The sequence below is a fragment of the Schistocerca nitens genome, chromosome 9, assembly GCF_023898315.1.
Source record: "Schistocerca nitens isolate TAMUIC-IGC-003100 chromosome 9, iqSchNite1.1, whole genome shotgun sequence".
Classification (NCBI taxonomy): domain Eukaryota; kingdom Metazoa; phylum Arthropoda; class Insecta; order Orthoptera; family Acrididae; genus Schistocerca; species Schistocerca nitens.
In genome coordinates, this window is record NC_064622.1 from 140,219,069 (window position 1) to 140,246,127 (window position 27,059).

At 43.8% G+C, this 27,059-nt stretch overlaps 1 protein-coding gene across 1 annotated transcript in view; it reads left to right on the forward strand.

The window, feature by feature from the left end:
* LOC126203962 (cytospin-A) overlaps positions 1-27,059 on the forward strand; it is a 565,388-nt gene that overhangs the window by 454,690 nt on the left and 83,639 nt on the right. Inside the window, exon 4 of the mRNA XM_049938360.1 lies at positions 20,711-20,987. Coding sequence (XP_049794317.1) covers positions 20,711-20,987 — 277 coding nt within the window. The remainder of the gene's footprint in view (positions 1-20,710; positions 20,988-27,059) is intronic.

A 27,059-nucleotide genomic window follows, 5' to 3' on the forward strand; every position in this document is an offset into this window, starting at 1 on the left:
TATAGTGCACAGGATTGATGACGGCGATATGCATGTGGGCAGCATTTGGTTTACTGACGAAGCTTATTTTTACCTGGACGGCTTCGTCAATAAACAGAACTGGCGCATATGGGGAACCGAAAAGCCCCATGTTGCAGTCCCATCGTCCCTGCATCCTCAAAAAGTACTGGTCTGGGCCGCCATGTCTTCCAAAGGAATCATTGGCCCATTTTTCAGATCCGAAACGATTACTGCATCACGCTATCTGGACATTCTTCGTGAATTTGTGGCGGTACAAACTGCCTTAGACGACACTGCGAACACCTCGTGGTTTATGCAAGATGGTGCCCGGCCACATCGCACGGCCGACATCTTTAATTTCCTGAATGAATATTTCGATGATCGTGTGATTGCTTTGGGCTATCCGAAACATACAGGAGGCGGCGTGGATTGGCCTCCCTATTCGCCAGACATGAACCCCTGTGACTTCTTTCTGTGGGGACACTTGAAAGACCAGATGTACCGCCAGAATCCAGAAACAATTGAACAGCTGAAGCAGTACATCTCATCTGCATGTGAAGCCATTCCGCCAGACACGTTGTCAAAGGTTTCGGGTAATTTCATTCAGAGACTACGCCATATTATTGCTCCGCATGGTGGATATGTGGAAAATATCGTACTATAGAGTTTCCCAGACCGCAGCACCATCTGTTGTTGAAAATTGTAACTACTGTAATTTCGAAAGTTTGTCTGCCTGAAAATGTACTGTTGTCCCAAGCATATTGCAACAAACGGTGTATTTCTATCGCTGCTCGTTTAGTTTTTATTGCCGTTTCAAATATACCGGTCATTTTTGAAACACCCTGTATTTTTGACGCAGCGTCGATTAACAGTTTATGTTCCTTGGTACTGATATGCACTTGTTGCTTTTTAGCGCACTTCATAGCCGTTTTTTATCCGAATTGTAGCTTACTTTCAGCAATAGCTTCGCTAGAACGCAGCACACAACGCAGTAGACGCGTCCATAAACAGTTGGCCTGTCACGCCTTAAGTAATGCGCTGTCGCGTTACGTATTGCGCTCTGTCGGCTAACACCTTCACTATTTCGCCACTGTCGAGGGGGCGACGGACTACGCCCGGCACATTACGGACGACGCGGCGCAAAATTTCTGCTCGTACGAAAACCCGTTTAGCCTGCCCGCCGTCTATGTGGATGATCCACTGTGGAACTAAGTCAACTAACCTTTTCACTGATTACGGTTGTAAAAACACCCAAAGAAAGCAATTTAGGAAGGAAAGTACGCAGAGGCACTGGCCTTCGAGTAGATCTGCAGAGGTGTGCACTGTTACTTCTGTTGACAGCGACAGGGCAGCGACCGCTGTCTCCTGGGGCCCGCATCTCGTGGTCGTGCGGTAGCGTTCTCGCTTCCCACGCCCGGGTTCCCGGGTTCGATTCCCGGCGGGGTCATGGATTGTCTCTGCCTCGTGATGGCTGGGTGTTGTGTGCTGTCCTTAGGTTAGTTAGGTTTAAGTAGTTCTAAGTTCTAGGGGACTTATGACCACAGCAGTTGAGTCCCATAGTGCTCAGAGCCATTTGAACCATTTTTTTGTCTCCTGGGAAGCTGCTCGCGGTTCGTTAGCCGCGGCGGCCCGAGTTGCAACATGGTAGGTGAGCAGCGTTGACGGCGGATGCGGTCGGAGCCACTAGGCATAAGTGTCGGCTAGGAAGAAGTCAGACACTGTGCTAAAACAGTGTAGTTTTTATGATACCCTCACTTAAGCGAGGAAGAGATTTCAAAAATTACTTCAGGTATGCAATGTGTAGAAGAAGCAATTTATTGATGATTACATTCCGTTGTAATGTTGATGCGTTAAGTTGTTCTGAAAGCGGTGCTGATATTCAAGACAATAAAAGCGGATTAAAAGCTGTGAGATATCTGGGGAAGTTAACCTTGCATTACTGAGCAACTGTTTCACCAGGTATCCAGTCTAGCTTACCAAATTCCCAATTCATTAAAATCTTTTAATAGTCATCTTACGATAACCGGTGATTATATATATATATATATATATATATATATATATATATATATATATAAAGAGAATTTAAATTAAAAAAAATAAATCAGTTTATATTTGGACATTTATTTTAACATTGATCATCGTTCCGTTAAAATTTCAGCATATTAAACTTGATTCATAACTAAACTGGTGCCTTATTTAGGATTGTGAAAATGTAAGTTTGTAATCTTACGGAACACATCAAATATGGAGCCAAGATTGGGAGACTGCATACAACACTGCATTCATAAAATAACACACGAAGAACGTTGAAACATATGCAAGAGGAAATTAACCACAACCAACCGATTCAATTTTCACCCAAAGAAGTTACGGTCGTAGTGCAATCCTGTCCGTCATGAACGTACCACACACTGATATACTAAATTCATACTAATTCTCTGTGAAATCTTCCCGAAAAGAATAGCTGAGGGCTATTTTGATGATTACACCACATGCTTCATGTGGTCAACTTGGTTTACACAGAGTGTGTAACTCCGCAATAATTTTGATAATTAAAATAAATTACAACGAAACGCAAATTACAAAAGAAAAACCTCGAACTGATTACTATCGTCTTACTATTAACCTGATGGGTCAAACAATTGTATAAGCACGTGGTAGTGGTCTCACAAAGTACACCCCACGTGGGTTGAACATAAAGAAAAGTTGCTATATTGAAAAATATTGTCAAGACGAGACGTTATAATCTCACGCACATTCGCATTTAAGATTGATGATATTAGAGTTACGGATCATCAACACGTGGTTCCACTTTACTCAGAAAGTAGTGACAAAGCAACTGTTGGAAGATATTCTGAACTTCACACTCGAATTACACTGTGCTGCAATTTAAGGTAACATTAGATATTTTAGATCTAAACCTGAAATAAAGGTGATTAAATTTTCAATCCTACGGACTTAGCAGAGACGCGCTTAGCCGGAGATCTTACCATTTCAGACGCTCGCCGCGGACAGACTGGCGTGGGCCCCTACCGAGGGTGCTTCACAGATACAAACGGAAGTGACCAGAGAGGCAGCTTCCTATACCATCATGACAAGGGACGGAAGGGACCATACAAACCTCTTTGCTTTTAGAAAGTGTAGCTACCTGTTCAGACGTTGGTCCTACTGTTCTCTAGCAGACAGGCTTGTCTGCTACCATCAAGCATGCAACTAGAAATACATTTGCTCATTCATCCTTTCACACAGAAGGGAAGGGGGATGACAGTATCTTATCATATAAAAGAAAGCGAATGTAGGTTCCGTATGAGACTGTGTGACATGAATTACATATAAACTGTGTTTTAAAGTGTAGTAGTGTGACAGATCTTTCTTGTTTATGTGTAAAAGTAACACGTTCCACTGCTCAGTCTCCTCCCAGATAGTCGGAAACACCACAGTAAATTTAGAAGCGGAATTTATGCCGTAAATGACAACAGATTTAAGAAATTAACATGAAAGGAATCCAACAGACGTTTCACCGTAGATCTACCAATGGCGAGGATGCAGATTACTACTTTTCATCCGCTGTTCCAGATAGTCCCAGACATTTTCTGAGAGATTAAGATCGGCTAATGTAGCCAGGCAGTCGAGGAGCGAGGGGGTATCTGAATGTTGGTCAAAGCAGGGATGTATGCTTGCTATCCTGTCAACACTGCTGTGCACATCTAGGGAAATAAGAATCTCCACTGCAAACTCGCCTTGAACATGCAGAAGAAAGGATAATACTTCGTCACAAAGAACGTCGAATAAACATCACTGTAACCTGAATGCGGGCGAGTGCAAAAAATGTTACGAAAAAACCCTCAGAAGTGTACAAAACTACTTCAGAGATGAACTACACCCTCATTGAGCCGCACGTCCAAACATTGCTTTCATCATTTAATGATAGACAAACTCGTGACACGTCGCACGACACTACATGCCTCGTCAGCTACTGTCCACTTTCTGTGGTGTTTGGCCCATTGAAGACATAAAACTTTACGTGTCACAGTGAATAACAGCTTTTTGCTAGATATGACTCCAGTAGTCCCCTGCATTCGCTGTCTTTAGCCATGTCTGCTCGGAACCTGTTGACATTAACCTGCATTCATTCACACCAGCAATACTTGTCAGTTCGTCGTTGACAAGTTGTGACACTCATCTCCTGTCCCTGTTTGCCAGTTTTTTTTTTTTACGGTCTCCGTTCTTTGTTAGTCTTAAATGCCCACGAGTTGTATACCATTCCTTGTTGACTCATTGGACAATTCGCGTTCATACATCAACAAATTGGGCAACATCATTCACGGTGTGGTTATGGTCACCTCGAGCCACGATAGTTCCTTTCTGCCATTCTGTTAAGTTTCGACGTCGGTCTACTTTACTGCACTGAGTTCACACAAACTATTGACATATCAGACACCATTTCACTGATCAGGAGGCCATGTAACTTTCCATCGCTGGCGTACGTATTCGCCAGCCTCACTATAAGCCAAGAGACGGGGCTAAAATAGGCACTCTTCAATTAGCCATAATAAGTACGATACAGTAATCAAACTACATTGAGAAACTCTACGAAATCCAAGCATTGGAATCGAAAACGTACGCAGTTACCAGCCACTACACCTCCTCCGACATGATCCGCAAAACTTCCAAGGATAATGTCCACAAAGAGAGAACGGGGTAGTGCATCAAACCTGCGTTACGCCAAGAGTCAGACGACAGCACTTCAGTGTTCTGCTTATACCATTGCAATTTATTGACTGTAATGAACCCTCGCCGATATAATACTAATTTAAACGTCACCTCGAACTAACTGATGACTCCACAATCGATTACATGCCTCTTCCTATCAACATCGTGCGCGTACAGTTCGCTACAAAAATCGGAAAAAACAGCTTAGCAATATTACGCCCGTGAGCGAGTACACTACTCGCAATTCTTGCAAGTCTTGCATGCTGGAACAAATACTTTATCGATAAATGTAGATAGCTAACTTTCAAACTAAGAAATCAGTACCAATATGGAAACGAGACTTTCACTCCAGAAGGTCTACCGTTCTTACGCCACCAGATTTTGCGAGCCCCTTGTTCTGCCGCAGACGTTTAATCATTCAGGCCTGAGAAGCAGAAAGGACTGCTTTTAACTCACATGCGGACAATGTCATCTGTGGGAGAATATGCTGCTTCTTGCCACGACTTCTGACAATATTGATGATACTGCTGGGAGCAAGGGAGGAGACATGAAGTCAACTGAAGATCAAACCAAACTCTTATGTTCTATTCTAAGCGATCCCGACCTCAACAGTCAGCATGTATTATGAGACTCGCCTACAGCACACTTTACACGCCGATTATGGGAAACTCAAATAGGACGTCTGCTTTAAAAGGGTGGGGAAGGGGATTGTAACGGAAAATTCACCATAGTCTGTAGCCCGGACTGCCGTGCCTTCTAGATGTCGCCGGCTGTGGAGCCAGATCCAAGGGAAACGTAACATCACTGCCTTATAAACATTAGACTCAGATCCTAGTCCTATAGAAAGTCCTCCCCCTTCCTCTTTGCAAAATGTTGCTGTCGGTCTCCGGTGTATACTTACTCGTGAGTATAATTTTTTCCGTCAATCTTAGAGCTCAAGAACAGGCAAAGCAACCATGATTAATGTCGAGTAATAAGTGATGTGGTCCGAGCGAGCAGACAACTCTGCTTCGCACCTACGTTGCGTGCATACAATCACTTTCTAGGAGCACTAGGCCTTCCCTGGAAAAAAAAAAAAATGAGATACTGAGCAGTTGCCGAAATTGCTGGTCAAGATGAAACATGCCTCAACGATCCTTGTAAACGAATCACAGAAACGTTTAAGGGAAGTCTGGCTGCACTCTGGCAGGGCGTTAGTGTGATAAACCCATGTTGTAGTATACCTTCCGCCAAATGCATGTCTCTGAGACTAAAATTATCATCGATCAGAAGGGAAGAATCTGTGAAGCTGTCAGCGTACTGCAGGACGAAAACCGTGTTGATCTCGTCAGTATACCTTGCTGCCCACATAATCGGCCAGTCGTGTTGTAGGGTGCAAGCGTCTCAATTTCCAAATAACTGTCGCAGCCTACATCCAGTTGAACCTGCCTGTTGTATTCAGTCCTTGGTCTCTTGCTACAGAATTTATCCCCTCCCCTCCGCCCCCCCCCCCACACACACACAAACATGCACATATTTTAATGATGTTTCTGAACGTGTCCTATCAAACTAACCCTTCTTTCACTGAAGTAAAGCCATAAATGTATTAGCTCAAATTAATCTCAGTGCTTCCTCGTTAGTGCTCGATATATCCATATAATCTTAAACATTCACCTGGAGCACTACATTTCGAAAGATTCTGTCCGTTTCTTTTTATTTCTGTACAAGGCTGCACTTCAGACAAATGCCGTAAAAAAACGCATACAAACATTTAACCTGATACTCGATGTTAACAAGTATCTCTCTATCATAAATATTTTTCTTGCATTTTATAATCCTCTCTACTTCGGCCAGCCCAAATAACGAAAGTCACATATTGCTTTTAGCGTCTCATTTCCTAATTTGTCGCTGAGTATCGCCTGATTCAGTTCGACTAAATTCAGTTACCCTTGGTTCACCTCTGTTGATGTTCACCTTATAACTTCTTTTCCAAAAACATGATCTTTTTTCTTCAACCGTTCTTCCCAGTTCTTTGCCGTCTATGACAAAATTACAATGTCATAGGCAAACTACAAAGTTGTTTCTCCTCTCTGACTATTAAACATCTTTCGAATTTTTTCCTTGACTCTCTTTACTGCTTACTCGTGGTACATCATGAACAGCATCGGAAACAGGCTCTCTCAACGCCCTCCTCAACTAGTGTACCTTCCGTGTTCAAAACATGGGTTACTGGTAATTTCTTGAAGAATTACTTTTCTGGTATCCTTTGACATCGACTCATGTTTTGATTTCCATTCATGATTAGTGCATCTGGTACATTCATACCTGATCAGGTTTTCAGACTCTTATTTATTACGTTAAAGACTGGCAGAAAATAAAGTAGCTTATCAAGAAGAAAAGTAGCATAAAATGGGAGTTTTTGTACTGTACCCGACGCTAGGTTATCAAACCACTGTGTGCTATCAAATTTGATTTGACGAGGGTTTCTCTCGGCGCGGCGCGGTGAGGCCGTTGAAGTTGGAAACTGGACTGGAAGTCTGCTGTGGGGAATTTAATCAAGCTTCAGGCTTACACGAAACGATTTGAATGAAACGAACTCCCGTCGGCGGGCCGCGTGGAGGTCATGTCTGACTCGGCGAAGTGACTGCAGTAGGGACGTTGGGTGTTGAGAGAGAGAGAGAGAGAGAGAGAGAGAGAGAGAGAGAGAGAGAGAGAGAGAGAGAGGGGGGGGGGAGGGGGAGTTTGTTACTCTTACTGAAATATTCTGGTGTTACAAAATATCATGCCGGACGAAAGGGGAATGTGGTGAGCTTAAGGCTATGTTTTAGTGAAACCCAGAAACATTTTATTTCTACACGAGGATGGTTTGATAACTCTGGCAAATTTCGATGATAGAATAGAATGGTTTTGTTACTCTTTCACGGTTGCTAAGCTGTAGTGTACAGTTCCCTGTTGACAAAATCTGAATTGATCAGTATGTCAGCCCTGCGACTGAAAATGGGGAAAACCGTGTTTCGTGGTGTTACTAAACATTTTCATTTCATATGTTGGGCTGTCGCACAAATCAGAACAGAAATGGATGAGGTTCACGCTGACTGCACCATCATTGGGAACTATTTATTCGATTAATGAATTTAAACTAGGTTGGGCAAGCACTGAAGACGAAGCGCGCTCCGGCCGCCCAGTTGAGGTGACAACAAAGGAAAATAGTGGCAGAACCCATGATGTAGTAATGAGAGACCGCCAGATGAAAATTCGTGAGATCGCTGAGACTGTAGGCATCTCAGCAGAGGGAGTGCATAACATCCTACACGGAGAATTGACTTCGAAAAGCTGTCTGCGAGGTGGGTGCCGCTATTGCTCATAGGCGACCAAAACTGTATCCGGCACAACACATTGTCTGGCGTTATTTAATCGCAATCTGCAATACTTTTTGCGCCGATTTGTGACTTGATGAAACATGGTACCATCATTACATGGACCGATGACCTAAGCAGTTTGGTCCCTTAGGAATTCACACACACATCATTACACGCCAGTCAAAACGGTAGTCAAAACGATGGACAAAGGCTGGTAAAAGTGCACCGAGGAAACAATTTTGGATTCCCAAGGAATGATCCTCATAGATTGCTTGGAAAATTGCGCTCTGAACTGTTTGCTCGTCCATCCTATTCAACAAACTTGGCAGCCCCAGATTCTCTAGCTTGAACCTTAGCTAGTTTGAAAAAACATAACTTCCTATGGGATGAAAAAACTGGAGGATAATTGTACCAAATGTATATCCCTCAAAGGAGGTTATGTCGAGAAGTAAGGAGTTGTTAACGCAACAAACATTTTTTCTTGTTTTTATTTTATTTACCAGACTTAAATTCTACAGTAAAGCGCGCTAGAGGGTACTTAACGTGGTTCCACATGGTAGTGTTCCTTTGTGTACCAATCGCGGCTGGAGCACGAGAAGAATAGACGGCTTAAATGCCTCTGTGCGCGCCGTAATTAGTCTAGCCTTCTCTTCACGGCTTTACGGGAGGCGATACGTAGCCGGCTAAAGAATACCTCTACTCTTCCCAAACTTAGTAACTAGTCTTTCGCGACAATAAATTGTTTCTATCTGCTAGTTATAGCCTTGGTTTCGAGTTCTACAAACCTGTGATCATACGTGCCGCCCTCCTTTGTACACATTAAGCATCCCCGTGAGTCGAGCAATATTCTAAGAGGGGGCGCACAAGTGTTTTGTAAGAAAGCTCCTTTGTAGGCTAATTACATTTCCCCAATATTCTGCCAAACAACCACAATATGTCACCTGCCTTACCTATGATTGAGTGAATGTGATCGATTCCATTTAATAAGAGGCGTATTTTTTAAGAAGTACCGTTTTGAAATTAATAAAAGAGGTGCTAAGATGTCTCAGTAATTTTATTCCTACATGAAAGCCTACATCTTAATCTACTTTTATACATAATTTCTGTCAATATTGAGGCACTTGTCATAACGTTGTACCAGTTTTTTAATACCCCCCTCATAGAAGTCTGCCGCCTGACTTCTTAAATAAAATGGTTCAAATGGCTCTGAGCACTATGGGACTTAACAGCTGTGGTCATCAGTCCCCTAGAACTTAGAACTACTTAAACCTAACTAACCTAAGGACATCGCACACATCCGCGCCCGAGGCAGGATTCGAACCTGCGATCGTTGCAGTCGCGCGGTTCCGGACTGCGCGCCTAGAACCGCGAGACCACCGCGGCCGGCTGACTTCTTAACCACTGCATCACCACTGTCTTGACTTCGTCATCGTCTTGAAGACGCTGACAGCCGAGGTGTTTCTTCAAGTGCAGGAACAGATGGTAGACACTGAGCGCAAGATCGGGGCTGTACGGAGGATGATCTAGAGTTTCCCATCGAAAAGAATGACGAGATCTTTGGTCTGATTCGCCACATGCGAAGGGGCGTTGTCTTGCAGCCAAACGATGCCCTTGCTCAACTTCCATGGACTGTTGCTTTGATTCTGGTGTGACGTAGGCCACCCATTTTTCATCCCCCGTAACAATTTGGCTTAAGAAATCATCACCGTCGTTGTGGTACCGCCCAAGGAAAGTCAATGCACTGTGTAAACGCTCGGTTCTGTGCACATCCGTCAACATTTTCGGTACCTAACGTGCGCACAGTTTTCGGTAATTGAAGTGCTCGGTCACAATGTCATACAAAACACTACGAGAAACATCAGGAAAGTCATCGCGCTAGGAGGAAATCGTAAAGCGTCTGTTTTCTCTCACCTTATTGTCCACTTCCTGCACCAAAGGCCGGCAGGAGTGGCCGAGCGGTTCTAGGCGCTACAGTCTGGAACCGCGCGACCGCTACGGTCGCAGGTTCGAATCCTGCCTCGGGCATGGATGTGTGTGTTGTCCTTACGTTAGTTAGGTTTAAGTAGTTCTAAGTTCTAGGGGACTGATGACCTCAGAAGTTAAGTCCCATAGTGCTCAGAGCCTGCACCAAACTTTCATTAGCGACCGAAGGACGCCCACTCCGTTGTTTATCATGCACATTTGTGCGGCCATCTATAAATGCTCTCACCCACTTTCTTACTATTCCATCACTCATAATGTTTTCTCTGTAAACTGCACAGATCTCACGATGAATATCGATCGCTTTTAGGTCTTTAGCACTAAGACGTCTTATAACAGCCCGTACTTCACAGTCGGCGGGTCTCAAGATTATAAGAGGCATCATAAACACTCAGTACACAACGTAAACAAGGAAGAATCAGACTGTAATGGCGTCATGCTTTCATGTAAAAATAAAATTATTGAGATATATTAGCACGTCTTTTTTAATTTCAAAACCGTACTTACTTAAAAAACACGCCTCGTATCATTAAAAACTGTCACATACAGATATTTTCATGAGGCGAGTGGGTCCAGTTGTGGCTTATTGATGTTGTGGTATAATTATAGCTAAGTTTCTGTGTCATGGAATGTGCAGTTTTATATTTATGGTGATTTAAAAGAGACTTGCCAGCCATTGGGCACAGTATTTTTTTCACAGGATCTGTAGTTAAATTATGATAAAAATCTGAGCTAACAGCTGTAAGTATTGAGTATAATCATCTATTGAGCCTCTTTCTCCAGCGGTGCTAACATCAGTATCTTTGCCAGTGATGTTCCTTGAGTGTATTTACTTTTGTTATAGTTATGTAGTAACCTTTCGGTTGAAATGCTGCTTCACGAAAAAGCAACTTTTCTTCCCAATCGCTGTAATTGACAACTGACGAATGAAAACAGAACTTTCCTTGCATATTCGGTCATGTTTATATCTTCGTGGTTTTGTGCGCAAACTCGTGACCATTGCAGTTTTTCTGTCGCAATATGTATTTTTTTCGCTCAGCCCCAGGGTTTCTTAGGTACCTGTTGCATTCTTGTTGCACATTGGCGGTGCGAGCACTGAAAAACGATGTCCTTGGTCTGCCTGTACCTGTCGTTTTGTTAGATTCCCCTACCTATCGCCCCCTTTGTCGCCACCTTCAAGGTCGGCGCAGCATTAATCGAATTCCCCACCGGAGAGGTTCGGAGCACTTCGTCGCTACCCGTCGGCTGTTTTTCTCAGCTGCTGTTGCAGTGGCCGGGTAACCATAGCAACCGCCACGCTGTGGAGCTGAGCAATTACCTGACAGGTTGTCCTTTCAGACTGTTTGCAGGAAGATATGCCGTCGCCACGTTGCTTACGGTTTCTGCTGTCGTCGTTATACGTTCCAGACCCTACAAAACGTTTTGGAGTGCATGGGACATTGGGTACTTCCCACTGCACTAGGTGTTACGACTTCTTTTTTTCCCTTCTACTCACTTACGGAGGTCAGGATGATCAGTAATGTCAACGGTGAGTCGTATTCCATGGAGAGCACTCTCTGGGATGTGGAAAGAAGTCAGATGTACATTTTATTTAAGTGCAACATCGTGAAATCAAATCACTGTCTTGAGGCACTAATTCTAATTATAAACTAGCCTAGATCATAAAAGTCTTTGTGAAGACAGTCTACAGTGCAGTAGGAGGAGTTGCCTAACAGATAGCTCTTTAACTTAGCCGCGGAGATAAGGTGTGTAATACCAGTTTCAGCTATATAGTGTGAGTTCAGATTATTTCAATTTATTTATCATTGAGGTGATGCCTTCTGTTCGTGCACTGCACTGCAGAGCGATGGTTACTTCTTATTGTAGCAGCATGCTAGAGAAAAAGCATATATGAAAGTAAATACAATAAGTTGTGCTGAAGATTTCAAACGATGTTGGAAAGGTAGAAAATTTTAGTGATTGGGGAGAAATCACGAAGTCCCACAGGGTTCAATTTTGAGTCCACTAACGTTACAAATGTGAATGACCCTCCCCGTAACATTCAACGAGCATAATTGGCACTTTCTGCAGATAATACTAGTTTTGTAATAAATCGTACTAGAAGACAATGTTGTTTTTCGAAGAATTACTAAGTAGCTCTCTGAAAATGGACTTTCATGATTTTGACAAAAAAAACAAAAAAACAAAAAAACTGTTCAGTTGTGCACAAGTTTCATACCAACAGTTGATGTAGCACATGAACAAGTCAAGAAATATGGTAGAATACTCCAAATTTTTGGGTGTACATACTGATGAAGACTTGAACCGGAAGAACCACGCGAGATTGCGTTTCAAATTCTTAAGTTCAACTACTTGTGCTCTTCATATAATTGCTAGCCTTGGAAACAAACTAATCAACCTCCTCACATTTTGTGTATTTCCATCCAATAAACTCTTGGAATAATTTTCTGGGCAACTCCTCACTTAGAAAGTATTCATTGCACAAAATCGAGCAGTAAGAAATGTGCTCACCCGCAGTCTTGATACAGGTACCTCTTCGAGGAGGTAGGCATTTTAACTGCAACATCACAACACATACTTTCGTTAAAGAAATTAGTCATAAATAACCCTCAGTTTGAGAAGAATACTGGTGTCCACACCTACAACACCAGCGGAAAAAATGACCTTCGTTACCCAGTGTCTCATAAAGATCAGTATGCGGCGACAAAAATTTTTGTTCATTTGTCCAATAACTTAAAATGTCCCACAGGTAATTTTTCGTAGAAGTCTCCTCCTATTCCATTGACGAACTTCTACTAAATAAAAAATTAAAAAGCTAAAAATAATCCAAGTGTAGATGACTTGAGTAAGACTAAAAGTAATGTGTTCATTAGGGTTAACACTAATGATGTACACGGAACCTATGAAGTGACTGTTTCCACATCATTTCGAAAAAAAACTTGTAAGGGTTGTGGAACATGTAAGTAACTAATCTGTAACAAAGGTATGCTCTGAAAGGTCAATGACGGGAAACGAACTTGTTCATCAGTATGCATTCTTCGTTGGAAATAATTGGCAAAAGAATACTTCCACCTTCAGTCACAAAAATTAATTTGAAATTAGATTCTGCTCAATGACATTTTGGACACGTTAATCTTTATTCAGTTTATCTGGTTATTACAGTTTCCTAAAGTCACTGTGATTGAACAAGGAACACATATAGACGCTGTAAAAACCAGAACCCGCTTAAAAATCTATCCTTAGGATTCGAAATAACATAATGCATATTTAACCCTATAAGAGTACACAAGGGTCACTCTGCGTTTTTTGTTAAAGTGCGTGCGCTACCGTACGTACACAGCCCACACTGCCACCAATATAAATTCAGCGGTGAGTGAGGCTTCGTATAGAATAGACTTTCGAAGTTTTGAGACATCGTTGTGTAATTAATTTGAAAGAAATAGTTTTTGAAGGGTCACTGTGACCATGGAGTACACATTGTCTAACTGTCCTATCGTGAAAATGTCACGTAGAAATGATAATTTACTAACAGTGGATGTTGTATGAGCAGCATTGTTCTAACAATCAGTCGCGAGGGTGACTTTCCTGATCAAAGTCATTCTGAAACTGATTCTCCTGCGACAGTTCTGGACATTGCCGAAACTAATCAGTCTGCCGAATCTTCAGACAGCGATGAAGAAAATACAGTCCGCCACAGTAATAATAGTCATCGTTGAAGCAAATGTCCCTAACAGAAGAGGCCGGCCAGTTGCCTATAACATTGAAGTCCATATTCAGAGAGAGTGGAAAAAAATGAATGAATGATTTTATGAATGATTGAGAACACCTCAGACTATCCGTGTAATATGTGCGTTTCACTAAATAAAGTCTTTAGGTCGGATCATTGTAAAGTTTCGTCATTGAAGAGCTTCCACGGCAGTTTTTACTCAATCTCAAATTTTGGCTGCATGATTGAGAATATTCGATGGAAAAAGTACATGACAGAAATGAAATAAAATGCGATTAGCTTCTGATAGTCCAATTTCATTATAAAATGTTCTATTTTCATGCAATTTCTCCAACAAGTAATTGAGTCACTGTGACCCTGGTGTGCACTTCGTGAGACAGTTTCAGAGGTGTACAGAAGTAGCATTAAAATAGGCACTTCAGCGAATGAAGGCTGAATTGTTAGATACAATTTGTGTGGACTACAGCACCACTGACGTTGAAAAGGAACTGAGATCTCTGCTAACTGTCGTGTTCTCGTTGAGGCGCAGCTGAATACATACACGTCAGTGAGCGTGGGTGCGGCGGGGTGATAGGCAGCTGCATATCTCCTCGCGTCATTCTTTAGTAAAGTTTTAACATTACTGTACGAGAGGTTGTGGGAGTTGACAATCAAGATCCTTTCATATACTTACATGTTACTTGCATAATTGAACTGTCTTTACGCAGGAACTGTTTAGGGTATAGTATAGCTGGCTTTGAAATATGGAATAAATATATAAGGCTTTGAAAGGAATATCCTTTGAAAGGAATATACAATTACCAAAAACTGTACAAATACAGCAAATCTTTGCTTCACAGGAATTGCTTTTCTGAAATTTGTGTATTTCTTTGAAACAAATAGCTCTGTCACATTTGGTAGAATTTAAAGTCGGACGGCAGCATACTAGTGAATTTCAGAAAACCAGCGGCGTATTCCAAATTCAGCTCTCGATGTATGTTATTCTCGCCTCGTTTTCTGTAGTGCATTTTCGTCCACCGACGACTGAGTCTTTATCTTCACCTGCTTGTATTGCGGAGTGTTATTAATGGAGTCCCCACTACAGCAAATTCATTGTTATCATCAAACATAACGTAGCATAGCATAGAATATCAATAAATGTTGTTGTTGTTGTTGTGGTCTTCAGTCCAGAGACTGGTTTGATGCAGCTCTCCATGCTAATCTATCCTGTGCAAGCTTTATCTTCCAGTGCCTACCGCAACGTACATCCTTCTGAATCTGTTTAGCGTATTCATCTCTTGGTCTCCCTCTACGATTTTTACCCTCCACGCTGCCCTCCAATACTAAATTGGTAATCCCTTGATGCCTCAGAACATGTCCTACCAACCGATCCCTTCTTCTAGTCAAGTTGTGCCACAAACTCCTCTTCTCCCCAATTCTATTCAATACCTCCTCATTAGTTATGTGATCTAATTTTCAGCGTTCTTCTGTAGCACCACATTTCGAAAGCTTCTATTCTCTTCTTGCCTAAACTATTTATCGTCCATGTTTCACTTCCATACATGGCTACACTCCATACAAATACTTTCAGAAACGACTTCCTGACACTTAAATCTATACTCGATGTTAACAAATTTCTCTTATTCAGCTCTTCTTCAGAAACGCTTTCCTTGCCATTGCCAGTCTACATTTTATATCCTCTCTACTTCGACCATCATCTGTTATTTTGCTCCCCAAATAGCAAAACTCTTTTACTACTTTAAGTGTCTCATTTCCTAATCTAATTCCCTCAGCATCACCCAACTTAATTCGACTACATTCCATTGTCCCCGTTTTGCTTTTGTTGATGTTCATCTTATACCCTCATTTCAAGACACTGTCCATTCCGTTCAACTGCTCTTGCAAGTCCTTTGCTGTCTCTGACAGAATTACATTGTCATCGGCGAACCTCAAAGTTTTTATTTCTTCTCCATGGATTTAATACCTACTCCGAATTTTTCTTTTGTTTCCTTTACTGCTTGCTCAATATACAGATTGAATAACATCGGGGAGAGGCTACAACCCCCTCTCACTCCTTTCCCAATATTTGTACTTCGGCTTGCCGTAGCAGGCGATGTGAATAGACAGATAGGTTCGTCGATAATGTAGACAATGTTGCGCGCGCGCGCGCGCGCGCGCGCGCGCACACACACACACACACACACACACACACACACACACACACACACACACACACACGTTTTCCAGATCCACTGTAAATGCTTTATGTTAATCATAATTCCGGGCTCTGGGTCCTTAATGGAGCGATACCGCAGAAGGAAGCTTGTTGACCACATCAGCAGTATTTGTGGTTTCCTGTTCGCCCTTATGGTAAATATTTGAACTTAGCACTATGATAAGCGCGATTGCCCATGGCCAACAAATGAATCATCCCCGCCGTTGGCTTTGAATTGGGATTACTGGACTATTATTCATTTCTTCTGGACGCTATGTAAAATCTTAAACCGACGACATTTTGGAGCCTAGATCTAGCTTTTCTGTATGCTGATGTGCAACCAATTTTGGTATAGTTAATTGTATGTCTTCATTGTATTACAAAACTCGGGGCTCAATCTGGGAATTTTCCTAAGAGATACACGCTGTGTATTCCTAAATTTCCATTGCAGATTTATAGGGCATGTAAGATGTTAAAAAGAAACGACGTTCGAAAACTGATATACCGCTTCCGTGCTACCGGAGTAAGTTGAAAAAAACTATTCCGGATAATAGTGTAATTGTGGCTGCGGCAGTCACCATATCAGAATTACAGTGGTGTCCAAAATTAAGCAACAAACTGCTATTTACCCGTGCTGTGTACCAATTCACGATATAGTGATACAAATTGTCAACAGGTGTCCGTACGATCGTGTCCTGCACGGAAGATGACAATGCGGTCAACGGAAAACCACGCCAACGATGACACCAGAGCACGTTTCGAACGGAGTAGTGTTTACCGGGTAGTCCCACGTCCACAATCGCTAGTGCACAGTCACAGTTGGTGCAATATGGCACAGAAAAAACGCTTTCCAGACGTTTCTGTGATGGAGGGCTATAGGGAGAATGGCACCTGGACAGTCGCAAAATTCATGTGGCCCCATGGCTTAACGTGAATCGTTCTGTTGTTTCTCGGATGTGGCGACAGTTTCGAGAGATCGAAACTGTATGCCGAAGACCAGCGCAGGGCCGACCACGTGAGACATCAGTAACAGTGACAGTTATTTGGCTGTAAGGGCACGACCGTACCGCCTTAGTGCTGCGCAGCAACTGGCATCTGACCTCGCAGCATCTACTGGACGTATTTTTTCGATGCAAACGGTGTACAGAAGGCTTCGGCAGAGTGGCCTTTATTGCCGGAGACGTGCTGTATGTGTACCTCTGACACATCTTCACAGAAGCGAACGTGTAGAGTGGAGTCGTCAACATATCACCTGGACAGTCGAACAGTGGCCCAATGTCCTTTTCACAGATGAGTCCCGATTTGGGATGGAGAGCGAGTCCCGACGGGAAGGGAATGTGGAACACGATTTCGAGACCCGAACATTATGAAAGCCACAGATATCGAGGAGAATCGCTAATGGTTTCGGCAGGGATTATGTTGACCAATCCAACACCTCTACGTGAAATTGTACGGGTGAATCGGGAAGGTTTAATTGCTGTCAGGTATCGTCGCGAGGTCTTGGGACCTCGGGTACGATTGTTGCGAGGTGCTGTGCGTCCAGATTTGATGTTGATCGACCTCATAGAGGACGAGTGGTTGATGTTTTCATGGAAACTGAAGATACTGTACGCATGGCGTGACGTGGCGTGCTCGCTCTCCCGATTTGAATCCCACAGAGCTTGTCTGGGATGTACTAGGGTGACGGGATGCATCACGCCAACATTTGCATCCATTCTGCAATACTTAAGAGCTACGCTGCAGGAAGAGTGGACGCAATTGCCTCAACATGACATTGATGACGTTATTCACACCATGCGCCGTCGTTGTCAGACATCTGTTGCTGCCAGAGGTGGCAAGACCCCATAGTGAGCACGCAAACCAGTTGTCGGGATGTGTGTGCAAATCTGTTAAAGTTGGAAAAAGCGAAGAACATTTTCGTCTACTGTTCTGCATGTTGCAGTTTACGTTCTGTATTCTTTACATTATTTCTACTTTGCCATCACCTGTTTATGTACTGTTTTGTGCCAAAATAAACACAACTCTGTAAAACTGCCGTTTGTTGCTTTAATTTTGGTTCCCAGTGTACTAAACTTCTAACCCGGGTTGCGGTTCTGGTTGCCGGTTCTTTCACAGCTGCGGGAGCTGTGATAGAGACATGAATCAAAATGCCTTTAGTTACATTTTTTCGTGTGTTATTAATTTATACGATACATTTCGGACTCTGAGGTCGATCGTCAGGTACAAATCGTAATACAAAATTTACGTTTGTTCTTGGGTGAGGTGGAACGCATGTTTCTTTCCTGAGAAAGTTAGATGTTAGGTTTTGTATTTCGTGAATCAGCTGCGGAAAATGTGAGAAACAGTGGAAAAACAATGGAAAACTTACCAATCAAAGTAGGAAGAAAATTTTCAACATTTTAAAGTCAGCTTACGTTGGTTTATTCATTCTGTTATCGCACATCACGTTACTCAAGGCGCACATTAGTTTACACATTTTAGAAACACTTCATTCAACTAACTTGAAAAATGAGTTATTACACACCATATGCTAGAAACCAAACACATTATCAACAGGATAGGAATGATAATTTAATAATACTGTAATGTAATCAACAGAATAGGAAAAATTCAATAATACTACACAATGCAGCCAATGGTAAGACCCTAAATCTATTAGAACAACTGCAAATATACCTCAATAAAATCAAAAATAAACACAGATTTCACTAGCCGTAGTTATTTACTAATTTTAAAGACCTTCTTAAAATTTATCCCCTGCATATGTGGACTTCGTAATACATTTATAGCATTACTTGACAATCTTCATCTGTGATCATACGTTAAACTATATATGAGAAGTGTTTTTAAAGTGCATTAACAAATGTTCGCCTTGAGTGACGTGATGTGCGATGACAGAAAGAATAAACAAAGGTATGGTGACATTAAAAGGTTAGAAATGATCTTCGTTGTTTGTACAGTTAAGTTTTCAACTTTTTTTATTCCACTGCTTCTCACATTCCTCTACACACTATTCACGAAAGACGAATTGTGAAATCTGACAGCAATATGCAGGAACATGCATTTCACCTAACTCCATACCAAATGGAAATTATGTATTACGTGATTTGCACCTAAAGATCCGAAATGCATCGTATAACTTAATAAAACACGAAAAAGTTGTGACTGAAGTCGTTTTTATTTAAACTTCATGTGTTTTGAATACAGTCACGTTCACAGCTGCAAAAATATGGATAAAATGAAAACATTTCATTTATGTTTACTGAGTTGTGGGAGGTTCAGCAAATAAGAGCGGATCAAAGCGTCGTCCCACCGTTTCCATCATTCCCCGTGTTCTACCTTTCCGTATATTGTGCGTGCCCCTAATCTTCAATGTTCTTTGATAAATAGTCTTCTATCCTGGCGATACCTCCATGACTAAACAGCACCATTCCGGGCGCAGTACCTCGTGTAATATGAAACAGATGTAGCCTGTCGCGATTTGTCACTGCCAGTCTCATCGTTCTTTTGCTTGAAGAGTGAGCTGTATCCTTCATTTACCGATTTCTTTTCCGACAGGTGTGTGCATGTGTTTCAGCCGGTAGGTCGGCGTCCAGAGGCATCTCGGACGGGGCAGTGAACGCACGCAGGTGTCCTTGCGAAGGTCGGCCCGGCCGCCGCGCCGTTTTGAAGCGTGGGCGACAGACCGGAGGACGCAGTGGAGAGACGGTCTCGTCCGGTAGCTCGCGATCCGACCACCGCGCCGCGCCGGTGAGACGTAGTGCCTCTTGCGCGTGCGCGTGGCAACGCCGCGCAGCCCGGCCTGGCATTGAAATGATAACGGTCAGCACAGGCAGAGCCCCGCGTCCCGCCCCTCCCCCTACCAGTGCCGTGGGTACCCCCACTCCGTAGCTACCGCGCGCTCTCTCTCTCTCTCTCTCTTCACCGCCTCGTCTCTCCTGACTCCAGTCTCGTATGAGCAGTCCGTGGCGAAAGTTGACTACGGTGTTTCGCGGGTGTGCGCGGTGCTCTCCGTGTTCGTTATGGACTGGGCAGTGTTTCGTCAGTAACAGACGCGCACGGCCGAATAACGGAGGAAAAGTGTACGTGTTTATGTGGAGACATCTGCGTGTCTACTGGTAGGATCTGACAGTAAGAACTGACAGCGTTCCTCCCAAGCTGGTTGCGGAGAGGAGAACAGCGATCAAGCGTTTGGACTGACAGGTTGTCGATTTGAAAGATTTCGTTGTATCCGCCAAGTGACTGCCGCTCTCAGTCTGTCTTTACGAGGCATTATTACTGATGTCAAGAGTCAGTTGCGTGGTACAAACAGTATCCAGATCTTGTGTCGGCATTTAGTAATGTGAAGCTCCCTCTTAAGGACATCTTGACATTCCGGTTGGATTGGTTTCAGTGATGCTGGGGCAGTCGAATGGTGACGCGCGCTCCTGGAATTGTGAGTTGTCATTCGAAGAGATAAGGTCGCGTAGACGAGTTGGAATACTTTGCGCATCCAAGGTGTCGTTCTGTCCCCACTATGTGCATGACAGTTTTTAATGTGCTGACGTTACCGTGTGGTCATACATAAAAAGTAGTAACTATCTTGTATTTTAACACAACTCGATTTAAGTTTTCTCTGTGCTCAGACACCACGGAGGAGTTGTGCGCGTGTTCGGTTTTGTTACTGTGTGAGCCCGTGAGCGTCGGGGTTTCCTTGTTCCTTGTGTGTTTGGGCTGTGCTATTATGATGAAGCTGAAATCGCTGTTTCGCGGCAGACACGCGGCGTCTTCGGCCGGGGGCGGCGCGGGCGGCGGCGCCGGGCCCAAGGGCGGCGCAGCGGCCGAGCCCTCGGGGCCCAGCATGGTGGACGTCGAGGGTGGCTCTCTGGCCCTGCAGCAGCAACAACAGCAGCAGCAACAGCTACAACAGCAGCAGCAGCAGCTGGCCGCGCAGTACCAACAGGTGGTCAGCGAGAAGGCGCGCTTGGAGGCGCGCCTCGCGGTTCTGCTCGACGCCGAGCACGAGGTCCATACTCTCAGGGAGAGGCTCCAGGTACGCCGATAACCCTGTCTTGCAGGGCACAATACTACTAACAGCTGTCTAGCATTGTGTGCGGACTAAAACCGCGCTTGAGCCACGATAAGAGGAAAGTGCGCTCAGCGCATGCGCAACAGGTGTAGCGTAGACCTTGAGGTAAACATGAGCCGTCTCATTGTTGACGTGCTGCGAACGCCGATGTTGGTAACTCTGGCTGTAACGTCGGTGCAAGCTAAGGTTGCCAACTAATACAATACCCCAATTACGAACACCAATCGTAACTCCACATTTTTACCCCGATGGTTATAATTTTATTTATGGAAGGATTTGTGCTGTGTACTAAACAGAAACTTCACCTTAATCGGTGTACAGTAATTAGTGAATTAGGCACTCAACGTGTAAATACTGCAGAGCTCTTACTAAACAATTCAAAATTTAGACATTGAACACAAACATATGAGGGAATTCAATAATTACACAGACAAATTGATGTAAGCAAAACAGTGTTTTTACAAAATGAGTATTTTACTAGTTCACTACATAATCCCTACCAATATTAGTACGCTTGTCCCAACGATGAACTAGTTTTTTGTCTTATATACGTGATTCAAAGAAGTCTTAACTTTTCATGGAGTTACTTTCTTACAAATTCTTTCACCCTGTCGTTACTGCAGAACTTACTTTTTCCTACGTAGTGCCTCCTTCAGTAGACCAAACAACTGAAAATCCGGAACAGCCAAATCTGGACTGCTGGAAGGATGAGTTGGTTGTCTCCCAACCCATGTTTTCAATGGTATCTTGAGCCAACTGGGATGTCGTATCTTCGCCTTTTCTTTGAGATCCGCGATGTTTTCCTTTCATTGCTGGCTCTACTTGATCAGAGTGTCTGAGTAGTACGTACTGTATTGCATACTGATCCTCCAAAAAACCACTAAATACGACATTTTGGGCATTCCAAAAGGACGATCAACATTTTCCCGCTGATGATTGAGTTCTGAATTTCTTTTGGGTAGGTGAGCTGGCGTGCCTCCATTCCATGCTTTGTCTTTTGGAAACTGGTTCAAAACAGTGGATCCAAGTTTCATTACACGTCAAAACTTTGTTGTATGAAAAGCGTTCTTTCAAGTCTGTCCACACTCTGACTCTTGTTTGCTAGTGGTGTTCCGTTAACTCTTTCGGGACCTACGTTAAACTTCAGCTTGTTACTGATAACGTTTTGAATTGTTCCATTTGCGGCAAATGTTAAATGCTCTATGTTCAACTGTAACATATCGGTCTTTTTGAATTATACCGTCAGTGCGAGCTTCAGGCGAAGGAGCGTATCACTGAATTTAGTTCACCTAATGCAGGGACTAGAATCGAATACGCCATCGTCAAATGCAGTATTGAGGTTATAAGCAAAACAATTTTTTCCCGAATCAGCTGTTCTAAGGGCATCCCAGTGATGCCAACGTTAAGTCATCTACAACTCCTACAAATTGTTAAATTTCTACATTAGTTTGTCTACAGAATTATTGACTATCCTTCGTATTAGATCATTCCATTGTGAGACTAATCTCTAATAAAATCATGTTTGCTTTAGGCAGAAAGTTTTTGTCATTTTAAGAATATCAAGAAATTCCTGACGACTGTAACTATAATTCAAGGTTACCTGAATTTCTCATTTTAAAAGCTACAAGAAATTTAAGTTTCTTGCAGCACAACTTTGAACGGAGTCCATTTCTGTCGTGACAGCGGACAATTGATGGCTATTATGGACGCGTAATTTTTGTTCGTTCGGAGGTGTAGTTAGAATTAGATCGTCCGAAGGAAACCTTGTTCAGTAATGTGGCAACTTATGGAACTTAAAAAAACAGACGAACGACGAAGGAATTATGTGAATGGGACGGAAACAGCAGATGCGATGCACATGCACAATTTCAGAAAAATTGGGTGATTTATTCCAGAGAAAGTTTCACAAATTGAGCAAGCGAATAATGTGTTGTTCCAACTCTGGTCCTTATGCGAGCAGTTACTCGGCCTGGCATGAATTGATAGGGATGTTGGATGTCCTCCTGATGAATACCGTGCCGAATTCTGTCCAACTGGCGCGTTAGATCATCAGAATCTCGTGAAGGTTGGAGGACCGTGTTCATAATGGTCCATACGTTCTTAAATTGGGGAGATACACGACGACCTTGCTGGCGAAGTTATCATTTGGCAAGAGCGCGAATACATGTAGTGTGGGCGGGCATTATCTTGCTGAAATGTAAGCCCATAATGGCTTGTCGTGAAGGGCAACAAAACGGAGTATAGGATATCGTCGACGTACCGCTGTGCTGTAAGGGTGTCGCCATTGACAGCCAAAGGGTTTTTGCTGTGAAAAAGCAGCCCTGGTTGTAGGGCCGTACGGTGAGCGACACTCAGACTGTTGTCCCAGCGCTGTCCGGGGCGTTTCCAGACACATTTTCGCTGGCCATCAGGGATCAGTTCTACTCCAGTCAATGGAGACGCCTCGGGCAGCTGACTGTCGCCCGCTGTACGGCCCGACAACCAGGAGTGATAATGTGGGGTACTATTTCTTTCCATAGCAGGAACCCTTTGGTTGTCATCCACAGCACCCTCACGGCACTACGGGATGACTTGTCTTCTACGCTCGTTTTGTTAGCCTTCGGGATTACATTTCAGCAAGATAATGTCCGTCCACATTCTGCGAGAGTTTCTGTTGCGTGTATTCCTGTTTGCCAAACCCTGCCTTGGACAGCGAGGCCGCTGGATTCCTCCCTAGTTGAGGAAGCCTGGAGCATTGTGAGTAGAGCTCACCAACCAGCTCGGGATTTTGACGATACAACGCGTCAGCCTGACAGAACTGGGCACGATATCCTTCATAACACCAAACAATTCTATCAGTCGATGCCAAGGCAAACAACTGCTTTCTTAAGGGCCAGAGGTGGAGCACGCGTTGTTGACTTGCTCAATTGATGGAGTTCTTTCTCTTAAGTAAATCACCAAGTTTTTCCTGAAATTATAATTATTTGTTTGTCTGTACATGCACATAACACCTATCGATTTCCGTCACATTCAGATAACTCCTACGTGGCGCGTCGTGTCTTCTTCTTCTTCTTCGTGTACGTAGACACAGTTGTTAAGTTTCCTTGACAAATAACTTACGCTACCGCTGCAAATTCAATGAAAATGCATTATCTGATGAAAGTAGTGGGATGTAACGTATCACAATAACCGATAAATGTGATAGAAGACAAGTACATCATTATATTGATCAGTAACATATTGGCCCAACTATGATGCAATTTCGGCAAATGAGTACACGGACAAGAGTAACGTATCGGTGAAAATATTGAATTTGGGATTTTGCTGTCCCGTACAATGTCGATACACCATAATGTTTTAAACGCTAATTTACTTGGTATCTCTAACTGTATGGGACGTTTAGCAGCCCTACTGTCAGTTGACAGTGCCCACAAGCTGGTTGTCCTTCCAGCACGAGGTAGGGCTAAACGCGCACTCCATTCGCAGGAAGGTGCGGCCAGACAAGGGAATCCCGTCATAAAGACACTGGTGGCGTAAGAGCAGGGCCAGTTTCCAAGCGACACAAGCCGTCACCTAGGGCGCCAGAGATGTTGCAGCTGTACAGGACTCATCACAGTAGCGGCCACTTGCAGTGCTACACTGAGAGGGCGGCCAAGTGCAAGATGAGTGTACAGGGCGTATCACAATTAGTAGCGGAAAATGACACGGGTGAAAGTGTAAGAGGGGAAAAGAAGGAAGGGAGATGTAAATGTTATTTCCAAAGTACCCCAAGGAAATGTGATAGGACCGTTACTGCTTACAATATACAAACACCAAAAAAGCTTTGCATCACCTCGGTTCCGAGGGTTCCTGAATCTGTACAGAATATTGGAATGGAGATCAAATAATCGGCGTAGGTCCCTCAGAGTGGTTGGTGAGTCACATCGTCCATAAATGGCCCTTTTCAGTCTATGCCAGGCATGTTCGATAGGGTTGATGTCTGGAGAACATGCTGGCCATCCTAGTCGAGCGATGTCGTAACCCTGAAAGAAGTCATTCACAAGATGGCACGATGGGGGCGCGAATTGTCGTCCATGAAGACGAATGCCTCGCCAATATGCTGCAGACACAGTTGCACTATCAGTCGGGATGGCATTCACGTATCGTACAGCCATTACGGCTCCTTCCATGACCACCAGCGGCTTACGTCGGCCCTACATAATGCCACCCCAAAACAGCAGGGAACCTGCACCTTGTTGCACTCTCTGGACAGTGTGTCCGAGGCGTTCAATCTGTCTGGATTGCCTCCAAACAAGTCTCCGACGGTTGTCTGGTTGAAGGCATAAGCGATGCTCATCAGTGAAGAGAACGTGATGCAAATCCTGAGCGGTCCATTCGGCATGTTGTTGGGCCCGTCTGTACCGCGCTGCATGCTGTCATGGTTGCAAAGATGGACATTGCCATGGACGTCAGGAGGGAAGTTGCGCATCATGCAGCCTATTGCGCACAGTTTGAGTCCTAACACGGCGTCCTGTGGCTGCAGGAAAATCATTATTCAACATGCTGGCGCTGCTGTCAGGGTTCCTCCGAGCCCCATAACCCGTAGGTAGCGGTCATCCACTGCCGTTAGTAGTCCTTGGACGGCCTGAGCGTGGCATGTCATAGACAGTTCCTGTCTCTGTGTATCTCCTCCATGTCCGAACAACATCGCTTTGGTTCACTCAGAGACGCCTGGACACTTCCCTTGCTGAGAGCCCTTCCTGGCACAAAGTAACAATGCGGACGCGATCAAACCGCGGTATTGACCGTCTAGGCATGGTTGAACTACAGACAACAGCATCCGTGTACCTCCTTCCCGGTGGAATGACGAACTGATCGTGTAGTCCGTGCGATAGCGTAACAGAGATGCTCTACAAACTCGAGTCGCAGATGCTACAAGAATGGCGTTGTGCGACACGGAGAGCTTTACTATTAGAATTTCGATAGATTACTTTACGGTAAGAGTCAGACAACAGGTTACTTCCTCCGACATACATCTCATGAAACGACCAAGTCGAGGAAATTTGAGAAATTAGACCTAATATAGATACCTATTGACGAGTTAGACCTATTGATAACAATGTTTTTTCAATGTTCCATACGCGAGTGGAACAGGGGAAAAGATGGCTTCGGAGTATTGCTGTATATGTAGAGAGGGGATGCGGCAAATGACTAGTAGGTTGTGTGGAGAGCTCTTCTGTAACCGGCATTGGGCGTGAGAAGCGGCGTGGATGGAGTAAACTTCACCTCCCGTGCAGAGCAGCCATATCTTATCCGAGGAGTAACCGCAACCTTTTGATTATTACCTCGAGAAAACCAAGCTGCCACCATGAAGCGTGGTGACATAGTAATCCTATACGTTACAATCTCCGTTCATTGCGACAGTTTCCCCAACGATGAATAATTTGACAGAAAAGGTTGTATAAGTCTGCATTTTGACTGTTACGGAAGCGTGCCCTCTTGGAAATCACCTCGGTGTCGTTCCGGATGCCCATGGCTTGCAAGGATTTCTTCATCCCAGGAGAGAGGAAGAAGTCACTGCGTGCGGAGAATACGGGGATGAGGCAAAATTTGAAAGCGAGTGTTAGTGTTTCCTGTGCAGGATAAGTTGGGGAGTTGCAGTGTGGCAGAAGCAACCACTGTGGACAGCTATTACGTATTAGTACACTACCTTGCCCGATGAGGGTCCGCATGTTTGCACCGACTGCATCGCTTCTTTGTCTCGAGGTTATAATGATGAATCGAACGCTTGTCAGTGTTGACCAGGCGGCTAAAGAAGGCAACTGGATTGAGCGAACATCACTCAACATCTCCGCTGCTAGCGTTGTTCGCTGAGCGCTTTCAGTGATTGAGAAGAATTATGTGCCAATCGAGCGGCGAAATTCGTCATTTTTAAAACGTCGTGTAAGATGTTTGCGAACTGATTAACGACTGATATTTACTTTTCTCAGAACCGCCGTGATAGTGAAACGCAGGTCTTTAGATTCCCGGTTCCTTCCAGAGAGACGGTCGGAGACTCCGTTCTTGACTAATTTGACT